Source organism: Bacillus rossius, chromosome 11 (assembly GCF_032445375.1).
Source record: "Bacillus rossius redtenbacheri isolate Brsri chromosome 11, Brsri_v3, whole genome shotgun sequence".
Taxonomy (NCBI): domain Eukaryota; kingdom Metazoa; phylum Arthropoda; class Insecta; order Phasmatodea; family Bacillidae; genus Bacillus; species Bacillus rossius.
In genome coordinates, this window is record NC_086338.1 from 10707007 (window position 1) to 10723065 (window position 16059).

General features: G+C 65.2%; 1 protein-coding gene across 1 annotated transcript; it reads right to left on the reverse strand.

The window, feature by feature from the left end:
- Nucleotides 1-771: 771 nt before the first annotated feature.
- Nucleotides 772-15715, reverse strand: LOC134536547 (glycine-rich protein 1-like). Its single transcript, XM_063376281.1, has 8 exons — nucleotides 15661-15715; nucleotides 8808-8914; nucleotides 8238-8300; nucleotides 7595-7625; nucleotides 6138-6244; nucleotides 5211-5300; nucleotides 3028-3125; nucleotides 772-967 (listed from the first exon to the last, which is right to left on the reverse strand). The coding sequence occupies exons 1-8, from the start codon at nucleotides 15713-15715 to the stop codon at nucleotides 772-774; spliced, it is 747 nt and encodes a 248-aa protein (XP_063232351.1).
- Between the last annotated feature and the right edge of the window lie 344 nt (nucleotides 15716-16059).

The following is a 16059-nucleotide window of genomic DNA, read 5'->3' on the forward strand; positions in this document are numbered from 1 at the left end:
AAAACTCAACTGCGGCTGCGCCTAGGGGAGGACCACACCCAGTGGGACCGCCACGTCGCCGACGCACTGTTCTGCGTCCGGTGGCGCGTGAACGCGGCCACTGGGATGACCCCAGCCGAGATGATCCAGGGGCGTAACCTGCTGCTGCCCGGCGAGCTGGCAACACACGGCGCACCGCACCCAGGAGAGCAACCGGAGGAGCGCGACGAGCGACGAACCCAGGAGCACGATGCGGCACGCGCAAGACAAGCCCGCTACAGTCAGGGAATCACGCCCCAGACAGCGCGACCCCCGGCACAACCAAGGGCCGGCGATCGGGTGTACGCCCGAGCGTACCCCCTGTCGGCAGCGCCGCACAATTACTGCGCCGGACTCGCTCCTCGCTGGGAGGGGCCCTACACCGTGACGCGGCGCCTTTGGGCGACATCCTACATGGTGGACTTGGGCGGCCGCCGCGTGCAGAAGATCCACCGGGACCACCTGCGAGTGGCGGCGACCCCCGGGGAACCACTCCCGACCGAACCAGAACATGGGGACACGGCAGACGGACCAGACATCCCCCTTGATACACTCCCTCCTGGAGGACTGAGGCAACAGCGAGAGGAAGCCGAGGACACCGCTCCAGACGAGCCCGAGTACCTCAGCGACGGGGAACTGGACACAGACGCAGCCCCACGACCCCGGCGAGGCACCCTGTCCCGCAGAAACCGCGCCACGAGGGGAGGCCCCCGAGAGCGAGCCGCCCCCGCGGCATAAGGCACCTACAGAGACTCACACCACGCCACGCCGGCGGAGAAGTGGCCGGCCCCGCCACGCCAGGTGCCGGGTGACAGAAGTCGCGACGGACGACTCCGACGACCCTGCCAGAGCGACCCCTGACACCGAACCCATCATATCTGACCCAGACGAGGACGAAGAGGTATCGCCCCCGAGCCCGACCAGAGGTGGTTGGGGGCACGCGGCCTCCCTTGCCGACGCAACCTTCCGCGTCACCGTCACACAACCGCGCGAGGAGGGGGCTGGACCTCCCCGTCGGACACGACGCAGACCCGCGAGGCTGCGGGAGTTCGTCCTGAACACCACCCCGGGGCGGAGCTAACCCAGCCCGGCGCTGATACCCGAGCGGGAACGCCAGCCCTACAGAAAGCAAGGTTCGACGAGCCCCGCGGAGATAGCCCACGAGAGCGCCCCCGACGGGAGCGCCGACCCCCGGCCCACCTGGCCGAGTACGTCCTGGGAAGTCTCGTCACGCCGCCCCACACATCACGCGCCGCGGCGCCGCCTCCCGGCCCAGCTGCCCACGCGGCGACCGAGGCGGCGTCCGCCTGCGCCAGCACCGCATGCGCCGCGGTGCCGCCTCCAGGCCCAGCTGCCCACGCAGCGACCCAGGCGGCGTCCGCCTGCGCCAACACTCCATGCGCCGCTGCGCCGCCACCCGGCCCAGCTGCCCACGCAGCGACCTAGGCGGCGTCCGCCTGTGCCAGCACCTCATGCGCCGCGGCGCCGCCTCCCGGCCCAGCTGCCCACGCAGCGACCGAGCCGGCGTCCGCCTGCGCCGACACTCCATGCGCCGCGGCGCTGCCTCCCGGCCCAGCTGCCCACGCAGCGACCGAGGCGGCGTCCGCCTGCGCCGACACTACATGCGCCGCGGCCTCGCCTCCCGGCCCAGCTGCCCACGCAGCGACCGAGGCGGCGTCCGCCTGCGCCAGCACCTCATGTGCCGCGGTGCCGCCTCCCGGCCCAGCTGCCCATGCAGCGACCGAGGCGGCGTACACCTAAACCGACACTCCATGCGCCGCGGCGCCGCCTCCCGGCCCAGCTGCCCACGCAGCGACCGAGGCGGCGTCCGCCTGCGCCGACACTCCATGCGCCTCGGCGCCGCCTCCCGGCCCAGCTGCCCACGCAGCGACCGAGGCGGCGTCCACCTGCGCCGACACTCCATGCGCCGCGCCGCCGCATCCCGGCCCAGCTTCCCACGCAGCGACCGAGGCGGCGTCCGCCTGCGCCAGCACCTCATGCGCCGCGGCGCCGCCTCCCGGCCCAGCTGCCCACGCAGCGACCGAAACGGCGTCCACCTGCGCCAGCACCTCATGCGCCGCGGCGCCGCCTCCCGGCCTAGCTGCCCACGCAGCGACCGAGGCGGCGTCAGCCTGCGCCAACACCTCATGTTACGCGGCGCCGCCTCCCGGCCCAGCTGCCCACGCAGCGACCGAGGCCGCGTCCGCCTGCGCCAGCACCGCATTCGCCGCGGTGCCACCTCCCGGCCCAGCTGCCCACGCAGCGACCGAGGCGGCGTACACCTAAACTGACACTCCATGCGCCGCGGCGCCGCCTCCCGGCCCAGCTGCCCACGCAGCGACCGAGGCGGCGTCCACCTGCGCCGACACTCCATGCGCCGCGGCGCCGCCTCCCGACCCAGCTGCCCACACAGCGACCGAGGCGGCGTCCGCCTGCGCCGACACTCCATGCGCCGCGGCGCCGCCTCCCGGCCCAGCTGCCCCCGCAGCGACCGAGGCGGCGTCCGCCTGCGCCGACACTCCATGCGCCGCGGCGCCGCCTCCCGGCTAAGCTGCCCACGCAGCGACCGAGGCGGCGTCCGCCTGCGCCAGCACCTCATGTGCCGCGGCGCCGCCTCCCGGCCCAGCTGCCCACGCAGCGACCGAGGCGGCGTCCGCCTGCGCCAGCACCTCATGTGCCGCGGCGCCCCCTCCCGGCCCAGCTGCCCACGCAGCGACCGAGGCGGCGTCCGCCTGCGCCCACACCTCATGTGCCGCGGCGCCGCCTCCCGGCCCAGCTGCCCACGCAGCGACCGAGGCGGCGTCCGCCTGCGCCAGCACCTCATGCGCTGCGGCGCCGCCTCCCGGCAAAGCTGCCCACGCAGCGACCGAGGCGGCGTCCGCCTGCGCCGACACTCCATGCGCCGCGGCGCCGCCTCCCGGCCCAGCTGCCCACGCAGCGACCGAGGCGGCGTCCGCCTGCGCCAGCACCTCATGCGCCGCGGCGCCGCCTCCCGGCCCAGCTGCCCACGCAGTGACCGAGGCGGCGTTCGCCTGTGCCAGCACCTCATGCGCCGCGGCGCCGCCTCCCGGCTTAGCTGCCCACGCAGCTACCAAGGCGGCGACCGCCTGCGCCAGCACCTCATGCGCCGCGGCGTCGCCTCCCGGCCCAGCTGCCCACGCAGCGACCGAGGCGGCGTCCGCCTGCGCCAGCACCTCATGCGCCGCGGCGCCGCCTCCCGGCCCAGCTGCCCACGCAGCGATCGAGGCGGCGTCCGCCTGCGCCAGCACCTCATGCGCCGCGGCGCCGCCTCCCCGCCCAGCTGCCCACGCAGAGACCGAGGCGGCGTCCGCCTGCACCAACACCTCATGTGCCGCGGCGCCGCCTGCCGGCCCAGCTGCCCACGCAGCGACCGACTCGGCGTCCGCCTGCGCCAGCACCTCATGCGCCGCGGCGCCGCATCCCGGCCTAGCTGCCCACGCAGCGACCGAGGCGGCGTCCGCCTGCGCCAACGCCTCATGTGCCGCGTCGCCGCCTCCCGGCCTAGCTGCCCACGCAGCGACCGAGGCGGAGTCCGCCTGCGCCAGCACCTCATGCGCCGCGGCGCCGCCTCCCGGCCCAGCTGCCCACGCAGCGACCGAGGCGGCGTCCGCCTGCGCCAGCACCTCATGCGCCGCGGCGCCGCCTCCCGGCCCAGCTGCCCACGCAGCGACCGAGGCGGCGTCCGCCTGCGCCAGCACCTCATGCGCCGCGGCGCCGCCTCCCGGCCCAGCTGTCCACGCAGCGACCGAGGCGGCGTCCGCCTGAGCCAGCACCTCATGCGCCCCGGCGCCGCCTCCCGGCCCAGCTGCCCACACAGCGATCGAGGCGGCGTCCGCCTGCGCCAACACCTCATGTGCCGCGGCGCCGCCTCCCGGCCCAGCTGCCCCCGCAGCGACCGAGGCGGCGTCCGCCTGCGCCGACACTCCATGCGCCGCGGCGCCGCCTCCCGGCTTAGCTGCCCACGCAGCGACCGAGGCGGCGTCCGCCTGCGCCAGCACCTCATGTGCCGCGGCGCCGCCTCCCAGCCCAGCTGCCCACGCAGCGACCGAGGCGGCGTCCGCCTGCGCCAGCACCTCATGTGCCGTGGCGCCACATCCCGGCCCAGCTGCCCACGCAGCTACCGAGGCGGCGTCCGCCTGCGCCAACACCTCATGTGCCGCGGCGCCGCCTCCCGGCCCAGCTGCCCACGCAGCGACCGAGGCGGCGTCCGCCTGCGCCAGCACCTCATGCGCCGCGGCGCCGCCTCCCGGCAAAGCTGCCCACGCAGCGACCGAGGCGGGGTCCGCCTGCGCCGACACTCCATGCGCCGCGGCGCCACCTCCCAGCCCAGCTGCCCACGCAGTGACCGAGGCGGCGTCTGCCTGCGCCAGCACCTCATGCGCCGCGGCGCCGCCTCCCGGCTTAGCTGCCCACGCAGCTACCAAGGCGGCGACCGCCTGCGCCAGCACCTCATGCGCCGCGGCGTCGCCTCCCGTCCCAGCTGCCCATGCAGCGACCGAGGCGGCGTCCGCCTGCGCCAGAACCTCATGCGCCGCGGTGCCGCCTCCCGGCCCAGCTGCCCACGCAGCGACCGAGGCGGCGTCCGCCTGCGCCAGCACCTCATGCGCCGCGGCGCCGCCTCCCCGCCCAGCTGCCCACGCAGCGACCGAGGCGGCGTCCGCCTGCACCAACACCTCATGTGCCGCGGCGCCGCCTCCCGGCCCAGCTGCCCACGCAGCGACCGAGGCGGCGTCCGCCTGCGCCAGCACCTCATGTGCCGCGGCGCCGCCTCCCGGCCCAGCTGCCCACGCAGCGACCGAGGCGGAGTCCGCCTGCGCCAGCACCTCATGTGCCGCGGCGCCCCCTCCCGGCCCAGCTGCCCACGCAGCGACCGAGGCGGCGTCCGCCTGCGCCAACACCTCATGTGCCGCGGCGCCGCCTCCCGGCCCAGCTGCCCACGCAGCGACCGAGGCGGCGTCCGCCTGCGCCAGCACCTCATGCGCTGCGGCGCCGCCTCCCGGCAAAGCTGCCCACGCAGCGACCGAGGCGGCGTCCGCCTGCGCCGACACTCCATGCGCCGCGGCGCGGCCTCTTGGCCCAGCTGCCCACGCAGCGACCGAGGCGGCGTCCGCCTGCGCCAGCACCTCATGCGCCGCGGCGCCGCCTCCCGGCCCAGCTGCCCACGCAGTGACCGAGGCGGCGTTCGCCTGTGCCAGCACCTCATGCGCCGCGGCGCCGCCTCCCGGCTTAGCTGCCCACGCAGCTACCAAGGCGGCGACCGCCTGCGCCAGCACCTCATGCGCCGCGGCGTCGCCTCCCGGCCCAGCTGCCCACGCAGCGACCGAGGCGGCGTCTTCCTGCGCCAGCACTTCATGTGCCGCGGCGCCGCCTCCCGGCCCAGCTGCCCACGCAGCGATCGAGGCGGCGTCCGCCTGCGCCAGCACCTCATGCGCCGCGGCGCCGCCTCCCCGCCCAGCTGCCCACGCAGAGACCGAGGCGGCGTCCGCCTGCACCAACACCTCATGTGCCGCGGCGCCGCCTCCCGGCCCAGCTGCCCACGCAGCGACCGACTCGGCGTCCGCCTGCGCCAGCACCTCATGCGCCGCGGCGCCGCATCCCGGCCTAGCTGCCCACGCAGCGACCGAGGCGGCGTCCGCCTGCGCCAACACCTCATGTGCCGCGTCGCCGCCTCCCGGCCTAGCTGCCCACGCAGCGACCGAGGCGGAGTCCGCCTGCGCCAGCACCTCATGCGCCGCGGCGCCGCCTCCCGGCCCAGCTGCCCACGCAGCGACCGAGGCGGCGTCCGCCTGCGCCAGCACCTCATGCGCCGCGGCGCCGCCTCCCGGCCCAGCTGCCCACGCAGCGACCGAGGCGGCGTCCGCCTGCGCCAGCACCTCATGCGCCGCGGCGCCGCCTCCCGGCCCAGCTGCCCACGCAGCGATCGAGGCGGCGTCCGCCTGCGCCAGCACCTCATGCGCCGCGGCGCCGCCTCCCCGCCCAGCTGCCCACGCAGAGACCGAGGCGGCGTCCGCCTGCACCAACACCTCATGTGCCGCGGCGCCGCCTCCCGGCCCAGCTGCCCACGCAGCGACCGACTCGGCGTCCGCCTGCGCCAGCACCTCATGCGCCGCGGCGCCGCATCCCGGCCTAGCTGCCCACGCAGCGACCGAGGCGGCGTCCGCCTGCGCCAACACCTCATGTGCCGCGTCGCCGCCTCCCGGCCTAGCTGCCCACGCAGCGACCGAGGCGGAGTCCGCCTGCGCCAGCACCTCATGCGCCGCGGCGCCGCCTCCCGGCCCAGCTGCCCACGCAGCGACCGAGGCGGCGTCCGCCTGCGCCAGCACCTCATGCGCCGCGGCGCCGCCTCCCGGCCCAGCTGCCCACGCAGCGACCGAGGCGGCGTCCGCCTGCGCCAGCACCTCATGCGCCGCGGCGCCGCCTCCCGGCCCAGCTGTCCACGCAGCGACCGAGGCGGCGTCCGCCTGAGCCAGCACCTCATGCGCCCCGGCGCCGCCTCCCGGCCCAGCTGCCCACACAGCGATCGAGGCGGCGTCCGCCTGCGCCAACACCTCATGTGCCGCGGCGCCGCCTCCCGGCCCAGCTGCCCCCGCAGCGACCGAGGCGGCGTCCGCCTGCGCCGACACTCCATGCGCCGCGGCGCCGCCTCCCGGCTTAGCTGCCCACGCAGCGACCGAGGCGGCGTCCGCCTGCGCCAGCACCTCATGTGCCGCGGCGCCGCCTCCCAGCCCAGCTGCCCACGCAGCGACCGAGGCGGCGTCCGCCTGCGCCAGCACCTCATGTGCCGCGGCGCCACATCCCGGCCCAGCTGCCCACGCAGCTACCGAGGCGGCGTCCGCCTGCGCCAACACCTCATGTGCCGCGGCGCCGCCTCCCGGCCCAGCTGCCCACGCAGCGACCGAGGCGGCGTCCGCCTGCGCCAGCACCTCATGCGCCGCGGCGCCGCCTCCCGGCAAAGCTGCCCACGCAGCGACCGAGGCGGGGTCCGCCTGCGCCGACACTCCATGCGCCGCGGCGCCACCTCCCGGCCCAGCTGCCCACGCAGTGACCGAGGCGGCGTCTGCCTGCGCCAGCACCTCATGCGCCGCGGCGCCGCCTCCCGGCTTAGCTGCCCACGCAGCTACCAAGGCGGCGACCGCCTGCGCCAGCACCTCATGCGCCGCGGCGTCGCCTCCCGTCCCAGCTGCCCATGCAGCGACCGAGGCGGCGTCCGCCTGCGCCAGAACCTCATGCGCCGCGGTGCCGCCTCCCGGCCCAGCTGCCCACGCAGCGACCGAGGCGGCGTCCGCCTGCGCCAACACCTCATGTGCCGCGTCGCTGCCTCCCGGCCTAGCTGCCCACGCAGCGACCGAGGCGGAGTCCGCCTGCGCCAGCACCTCATGCGCCGCGGCGCCGTATCCCGGCCCAGCTGCCCACGCAGCGACCGAGGCGGCGTCCGCCTGCGCCAGCACCTCATGCGCCGCGGAGCCGCCTCCCGGCCCAGCTGTCCACGCAGCGACCGAGGCGGCGTCCGCCTGAGCCAGCACCTCATGCGCCCCGGCGCCGCCTCCCGGCCCACCTGCCCACACAGCGATCGAGGCGGCGTCCGCCTGCGCCAACACCTCATGTGCCGCGGCGCCGCCTCCCGGCCCAGCTGCCCACACAGCGACCGAGGCAGGGTCCGCCTGCGCCAGCACCTCATGCGCCGCGGCGCCGCCTCCTGGCTTAGCTGCCCACGCAGCGACCGAGGCGGCGACCGCCTGCGCCATCACCTCATGCGCCGCGGCGCCGCCTCCCGGCCCAGCTGCCCACGCAGCGACCGAGGCGGCGTCCGCCTGCGCCAACACCTCATGTGCCGCGGCGCTGCCTCCCGGCCCAGCTGCCCACGCAGCGACCGAGGCGGCGTCCGCCTGCGCCAGCACCTCATGCGCCGCGGCGCCGCCTCCTGGCCCAGCTGCCCACGCAGAAACCGAGGCGGCGTCCGCCTGCGCCAACACCTCATGTGCCGCGGCGCTGCCTCCCGGCCCAGCTGCCCACGCAGCGACCGAGGCGGCGTCCGCCTGCGCCAGCACCTCATGCGCCGCGGCGCCGCCTCCTGGCCCAGCTGCCCACGCAGAAACCGAGGCGGCGTCCGCCTGCGCCAACACCTCATGTGCCGCGGCGCCGCCTCCCGGCCCAGCTGCCCACGCAGCGACCGACTCGGCGTCCGCCTGCGCCGGCACCTCATGCGCCGCGGCGCCGCATCCCGGCCTAGCTGCCCACGCAGCGACCGAGGCGGCGTCCACCTGCGCCAACACCTCATGTGCCGCGTCGCCGCCTCCCGGCCCAGCTGCCCACGCAGCGACCGAGGCGGCGTCCGCCTGCGCCATCACTGCATTCGCCGCGGTGCCGCCTCCCGGCCCAGCTGCCCACGCAGCGACCGAAGCCGCGGCACCGCCTCCCGGCCCAGCTGCCCACGCAGCGACCGAGGCGGCGTCCGCCTACGCCAGCACCTCATGCGCCGCTGTGCCGCCTCCCGGCCCAGCTGCCCCCGCAGCGACCGACGCGGCGTCCGCCTGCGCCGACACTCCATGCGCCGCGGCGCCGCCACCCGGCTTAGCTGCCCACGCAGCGACCGAGGCGGCGTCCGCCTGCGCCAGCACCTCATGTGCCGCGGCGCCGCCTCCCGGCCCAGCTGCCCACGCAGCGACCGAGGCGGCGTCCGCCTGTGCCAGCACCTCATGTGCCGCGGCGCCGCCTCCTGGCCCAGCTGCCCACGCAGCGACCGAGGCGGCGTCCGCCTGCGCCAACACCTCATGTGCCGCGGAGCCGCCTCCCGGCCCAGCTGCCCACGCAGCGATCGAGGCGGCATCCGCCTGCGCCAGCACCAACTGCGCCGCGGCGCCGCCTTCCGGCAAAGCTGCCCACGCAGCGACCAAAGCGGCGTCCGCCTGCGCCGACACTCCATGCGCCGCGGCGCCGCCTCCCGGCCCAGCTGCCCCCGCAGCGACCGAGGCGGCGTCCGCCTGCGCCGACACTCCATGCGCCGCGGCGCCGCCTCCCGGCTTAGCTGCCCACGCAGCGACCGAGGCGGCGTCCGCCTGCGCCAGCACCTCATGTGCCGCGGCGCCACCTCCCGGCCCAGCTGCCCACGCAGCTACCGAGGCGGCGTCCGCCTGCGCCAACACCTCATGTGCCGCGGCGCCGCCTCCCGGCCCAGCTGCCCACGCAGCGACCGAGGCGGCGTCCGCCTGCGCCAGCACCTCATGCGCCACGGCGCCGCCTCCCGGCAAAGCTGCCCACGCAGCGACCGAGGCGGCGTCCGCCTGCGCCGACACTCCATGCGCCGCGGCGCCACCTCCCGGCCCAGCTGCCCACGCAGTGACCGAGGCGGCGTCTGCCTGCGCCAGCACCTCATGCGCCGCGGCGCCGCCTCCCGGCTTAGCTGCCCACGCAGCGACCGAGGCGGCGTCCGCCTGCGACAGCACCTCATGCGCCGCGGCGCCGCCTCCCGGCCCAGCTGCCCACGCAGCGACCGAGGCGGCGTCCGCCTGCGCCAGCACCTCATGCGCCCCGGCGCCGCCTCCAGGCCCAGCTGCCCACGCAGCGATCGAGGCGGCGTCCGCCTGCGCCAACACCTCATGTGCCGCGGCGCCGCCTCCCGGCCCAGCTGCCCACGCAGCGACCGAGGCTGGGTCCGCCTGCGCCAGCACCTCATGCGCCACGGCGCCGCCTCCCGGCTTAGCTGCCCACGCAGCGACCGAGGCGGCGACCGCCTGCGCCATCACCTCATGCGCCGCGGCGCCGCCTCCCGGCCCAGCTGCCCACGCAGCGACCGAGGCGGCGTCCGCCTGCGCCAACACCTCATGTGCCGCGGCGCTGCCTCCCGGCCCAGCTGCCCACGCAGCGACCGAGGCGGCGTCCGCCTGCGCCAGCACCTCATGCGCCGCGGCGCCGCCTCCCGGCCCAGCTGCCCACGCAGCGACCGAGGCGGCGTCCGCCTGCGCCAGCACCTCATGTGCCGCGTCGCCGCCTCCCGGCCCAGCTGCCCACGCAGCGACCGAGGCGGCGTCCGCCTGTGCCAGCACCTCATGGGCCGCGGCGCCGCCTCCCGGCCCAGCTGCCCACGCAGCGACCGAGGTGGCGTCCGCCTGCGCCAACACCTCATGTGCCGCGGCGCCGCCTCCCGGCCCAGCTGCCCACTCAGCGACCGAGGCGGCGTCCGCCTGCGCCAGCACCTCATGCGCCGCGGCGCCGCCTCCCGGCCCAGCTGCCCACGCAGCGACCGAGGCGGCGTCCGCCTGCGCCAGCACTTCATGTGCCGCGGTGCCGCCTCCCGGCCCAGCTGCCCACGCAGCGACCGAGGCGGCGTCTGCCTGCGCCGACACTTCATGCGCCGCGGCGCCGCCTCCCGGCCCAGCTGCCCACGCAGCGACAGAGGAGAGTCTGCTTGCGCCGACACTCCATGTGCTACGGGCGCTAAGGCGCCACGCGCTATGGGATCGCGTGTCGAAGTGTGCCGGCTGAGCTAGGGGGTCGTCTTACCGCGGGAGCGGGAACACGGGGCGGAGACGGGCTTCCACTGGGGGGGGCATTTGACGTCGTACCGACCATGGCCTTTAAGCCCGTGCTCCGCACCGCCAGTACCGTATCCCGTTTTCGGAGTGCGCCCCTTGCCCAGCCGGATTGAGTCAGGCGAGCGTCCCGGGCGTGACCCCAATAGACAACAAACCTTATTAAAAGTCACCGCGGCCACTGGCCGTAATTAAAATGTCCGTGACTAGGATCGTGTCAGATTAGAAGAAATCCAACTATTACAGCTCACAGTGAGACAATATGTTTATAAAAACAGTCGCCAACTTGATGTCACATTTTAAATAATTAAATACATTAAAACTATTGTTAAGCCTTAAGCACCCAATTACCAGGTGCTACATTTTAATTGGGCACCTGGAACATGTTTTAACTGGTAATATAGTAAATTAAATTAATATATGTTTTTTGACGCCGACTCACAAAGAAGAGAAAGTTTCTCTTCCTTGCGAGGCGGCCATGTCCGGCAGTCTCGAACCACTCCGCGCCGGGAACAGACGAGTGTCCGTGGGCAGCATCCAAGTTTCTTTCATTTTATTACTTTTTATTCTGTACTAAATCTTTAAATTTAAAACCTTTTGTTAATTAACCGCTGCCCACGTCGACTCGGCGCGTATTTTGCGGAGCCGGCCCTATCCCGACCGTCTTAAGTGTGATACCGCGATACGTATCGTAGCACAAAACGTACGGTACTGGCCGACTCCAGCGAAAGTGTTTTTATTTAAGGACGCCGTGCATATGCCTGCCGGCTGCACACACGTAAGTGTTTCGCCGAATTTAGGAGCCCGCTCATAGAGCACCCCCTGCACCCGTTAATGTTCGGCGCTGGCCGTCTCCAGCGAGCATCGACCCGCGTCCCGCGAGACTGCCGTGGTAACCATTAATGTCGAGTAGCGTTGTTTTTTCTGTGTTAATCGTGTAACGGCTAGACGTCGCCAAGTGTTGGTGAGAGTGTTTTGTAGCGGGACTAGATTAAAGGTAATTCTCACCAACTCGTGTATGCTAATTTTCCGGAGTCTCCCGTCCCCCACACGGCCGAGCGGCCTTCACAGTCAAGAGAGAACCATTCAGGGTAGATTCAAGCCGTGTACCTGGCGGGGCACGCGGGGGCAGAGTACCCACGACCCAACATCAACGGCCTAGCAGTCCACTAGCCTGGCGCCCCTCCGGACAAGAGCACCGCGACGCCCGTAGCACCCGTCAGGTACCCCCCGGGCCTTTCACATAGGTCGGGTGACGGCACATTGAACTATATTCGGTCACTTTAGGCGTGTACGAATTGGATGAAAGACATACATCAGATTATCTTGCTGAAATTCTGTTAAAGGCTTGTCAAGACTGGAAAATAGATCATGAGAATGTGACAGCTGTTGTTACTGGCAACGCAGCGAATATAGTAAAGGCGGTCTACTTAGTGTTCGGTAGAAGTTAACACATCCCATGTTTCGTTCATACTTTGAATTTGGTGGCTGAGAGCACAATGATATGTACTGAGTGGAGAAACATTGTTTCTAAAGTAAAAACAATAGTAACTTGGTTCAAACAGAGTTGCATTGCTAGTGATGAGTTGCGTAAAGCTACTGCTGCGACTGGAATCTCCTGCTGGGACAAAATTAATACAAAGCGTAGACACTTGTTGGAACAGTACATATTGCATGTTACAAAGATTTTTATAATATCTACTGTATCATCTGTCATCGTGGTACTGCGACCCTTGGAGGCAGCTACAAAAGAAATTTCGGATGATAAATACTGCACAAGTAGTAAAATTATTCCCTCAGTTCGCTGCATGCTCTCTAAAATAACTTCAGCCGTTATAGGATATCCTGTAGCGAAAGAGGTGCAGAAACTTGCTATTAATGAAATAAATAAAATAATGGATCCAATAGAACATGTGACTTCTCTTGCTATCGCAAGTAATTTAGATACACGGTTTAAAAAGATGCACTTCAATGATGCGATAGCTTGTTCGTTTGCTGTATCGAAAATTAAAGATTTAATGAAAAAGAATTTGCAAAGCAGTGAAGAAACTGAATCCGATTCTGACAAGTCCGATAAAAATGAACAGACCTTTTCATTATGGAGTGATCATCATAAGTTAGTGCATCATAACTGGAAAGTTGACAAATCTGAAGATGTTTTGTCTGACGAACTTTCAGTTTATCTCAGAACTCCAGTTGGAAGACTGAACGAAAATCTGTTAGAAATCTGGAGGGATTATAAAATACAATTCTCAAAGCTGTACAAAATAGTGTTTAAGTATATAACAATTGTTGGCACATCTGTCCCTTCAGAAGGACTCTTTTCACAGGCAGGGCTAGTTTTGACTGAGCAAAGAAACCAATTAAAGGGAAAAAAATATTAAGTAAACTTTTGTTTTTACATAGTAGGTATTGAAAAAAAATATTGGAATATGTAAAGAAAATAAAGCTGTGTTGGCTGTGTGGTTGTGAATTTTAATACATATTTTTCGTTGTACTTACCTAGTTTTCTTTAAGGCCTAGACATGTCATTGCGAAAACAATCGATGTTTTAGAAACATCGATGCATGTATTTCTCAATACATTGTATTAACATCGATGCAACTGATCGAAGCATTACATCGGAAAAAACATCGATGTCCATCCCTAATCCAGGGGAAGAGGGATGCTAGAGCACAATCCCAAGGGCCGCTCCAGCGAAGGCTGCTTCGGAGGATGAAAAAGGAGAGAGAGAGAGTGAGACAGTAAGTACACCAGTTCTATATTCCTGCTGTATTTCCTCAGATGTCTCTGGGGTAAGAATCTCTGACTGGTGCAGTATAAGCCAAGCTTATATACAAGTCGGTTACATTATCATTACAGTCAATATTTACAGATTTAGCCTTTGCAGCATGTTCTATAATATGTCACTGACTGTCCTGATCACATGCTAATTTCTGACTCTCGGGATGCTCCCAACACGAGCGGAAGCCCGCTCCTTCCCTGAGTAATGACACAATGAATCCCACTTATTTACATTCTGCAGCATGCGCCATCTATTGGTGCCGGGTGCATCACCATCTTACAGGATACTAGCTTACGCATAGAGATTAGGTAAAAAATACTCTGCAGTGTCGGGGCAGTCATGTTTGTTTCAGGGATGAGCATGTAGCAAACGCACAAGGGGGCCGAGGACAAATGCAGGACACGGCATGTGGTTAGATTGCAAATACGTATGACAAAGTTAAAATCTGCTATATTGAAGACACGTATATTAAAGAGTTAATACATGACACTCGAGGCTGGCTAGAAGCCCTGAACAAACACCGATTCACTGGCGTCGAAGCCTGGAAACTGAGTATGAACCAAGTCCGCGGTCCTAATGCTTAAGGCGTGAAAAATTACTTAGAATGTTGAAATATCCCTGTTGGGATTAAAATAAATTATGTTAAGAGCCACACGTAAAGACGTACGACTGAATGGGGTCGGGCGCAGAGCTAAATGAAAAATATATGATAAACTTACAACTATTGCGATGACCTGGACATGGCGCGAAAACTGTAGGCTCTGTGTTCGCGGAGCGACCGACCCCTGTGATCTCGCGAAAGCAACTGGCGCGAGGGCGCCGCGCGACCTCGCGCCAAGATGTGTGTAGCGCGGGAAAACAGCCCCGACCAGTTTTGGACTTAAAAGATATATTTGACATTACATGATTATTTAACAACTGCACATCATTTTCACATTATTACAGTATCTTTTAATTGTTATTAATTTGGTTTTTTTAAAAAGAAGTATTACTGATTTAACTATACATTAGCGCATTGCCACACCCGGCCGGGCGCTGTAGTCGACTTGGTGTTCATCGCGGCGCACATCACGCTCGGGCGTGTTCGTTGCACTTACGAGTAAGTGTTGTTGGAACGTAACGGCCTGTGCGATCCAGAGGGAGCACCGACGGTTGGCGTCAATGTGAGACTTGAACTGAATGGTAGTATGAGCTTGCTATACTTTTGTCATTCCTCTACAAGTTGAACATTAAAAAATAATGTATCAAACGATTTAATAATATACTATTTTCAAAATGATATGATACATTGGGTTAATCTGTTCGTTAATAGTTTTTTGTTATTATTGCTAATACAACTTAAGAAACAGTTTAACATATTTTAACATATTATTTATGTTGCTAACCTAAACATTTAAATAATTTTCACTATAGTTGTCGTGTAGCTAACCTAACTTAATAAACAATTATTTTGGTATTACCATTTTTTAAGTATAACTACCCTAAACTAATATCTCCAGAACTCTTAATAGTTCTTTTAATGCAATATGCCTAAACAAAATTATCAAAAAACATTTCAGGTATGGAAAAACTGCTTTTTGTATTTTTTTGTGCAAAGGTAACTCTGCCTCAGCTTTAGGATAAGGTACTGTAAATATTAGATCAACAAAAATATAATATTTAGCTAAACAGCAAAATTAATTTTAACATTAAGTAAGAAAACATAATGTCGCGGTTCGGGTTTTGAGAGGGTCGCTACATTGTTGATTGGTAATGGGTGCCACCACGTGGCAGGGCACGTGGACCCAGCTAACCTCCATCTCAGGGCGTGACGTCGCCCGTGTGAGGCAAGACTGGACCCTCGGTTAACTCCCGTAGTACACTCAGACCTGACCCAGTCTCAGAGTCGGGCATGCTTATGGTATAGCAAGTAATAGTGGGCTCTCCGGGCGTCCCACACGCCTGCTCATGAGGTATAGGTCGCCATGTGGTGGGTGCAAAAAAATACAAGGAGACAATTAGAATTAAGACGTTTAATACGTGCTCATACTCCCATACACGGTCTAATGAGGTGCGTCTCCAATATCCCAGGCATCTAATCGGAACGCAGGAATAAGGCCCACGCACGTGGCATGCACAAGCAATTATTTAGAAAATGAAAAGTCTCGTAAAGAGTTCAAAAATGATTACGTTGAACAGTGCCCCGACTGAGGCAGGCCCCGGGGATATGTGAAAGAGATTTGAAAGAATTAAGCAGAAAATGGAATTAATACTCAGCGAACAAGGAGTGAAGAGTGAAGTCCTCAGGTGCAGAAGGCAGCGTCTTACCTCCGTCATTGGTGGCGTGGAACTGGCCGAGCGCCGGGCTCCCTCGAAGCAACATGACGCCTTCCCGCCTTCCCAGTTTACCGTTACGCCTTTCCGATTAAGTGTCTTGTAATCATATATAAAGAAATAAAATTAATACACGTTCTCCCAACAGGCTATATTACTATTTAACCTAGAGTTATTAATTAATTAAATTATATATACATGTCAATTTCGTTCGTGTTCGGGTCCGCTCGGGTCCGCCCAGCAACGTCTTTAACTTACATACTAAAACTTATATTCTAAACAAAACAAAAACCCTCTCGTCCGTCAGTGGCGACAAAAATGAATGGGGAAAAAATAAAAAGGTACCGGTACACAAAATAATTATTAAAAATTTAGGGCTACAGTGCCCTCTTA

Coding starts and splice junctions, on each gene's coding strand:
- LOC134536547 (XM_063376281.1), bottom strand. CDS start 15,715: ATGTTGCTTCGAGGGAGCCCGGCGCTCGGCCAGTTCCACGCCACCAAT. Junction 8,301..8,807: donor GCGGCTCCGCGGCACATGAG/GTGTTGGCGCAG, acceptor GTGTTGGCGCAG/GTGGACGCCGCCTCGGTCGC. Junction 6,245..7,594: donor CTCGATCGCTGTGTGGGCAG/GTGGGCCGGGAG, acceptor CTGCGTGGGCAG/CTAGGCCGGGAGGCGGCGAC.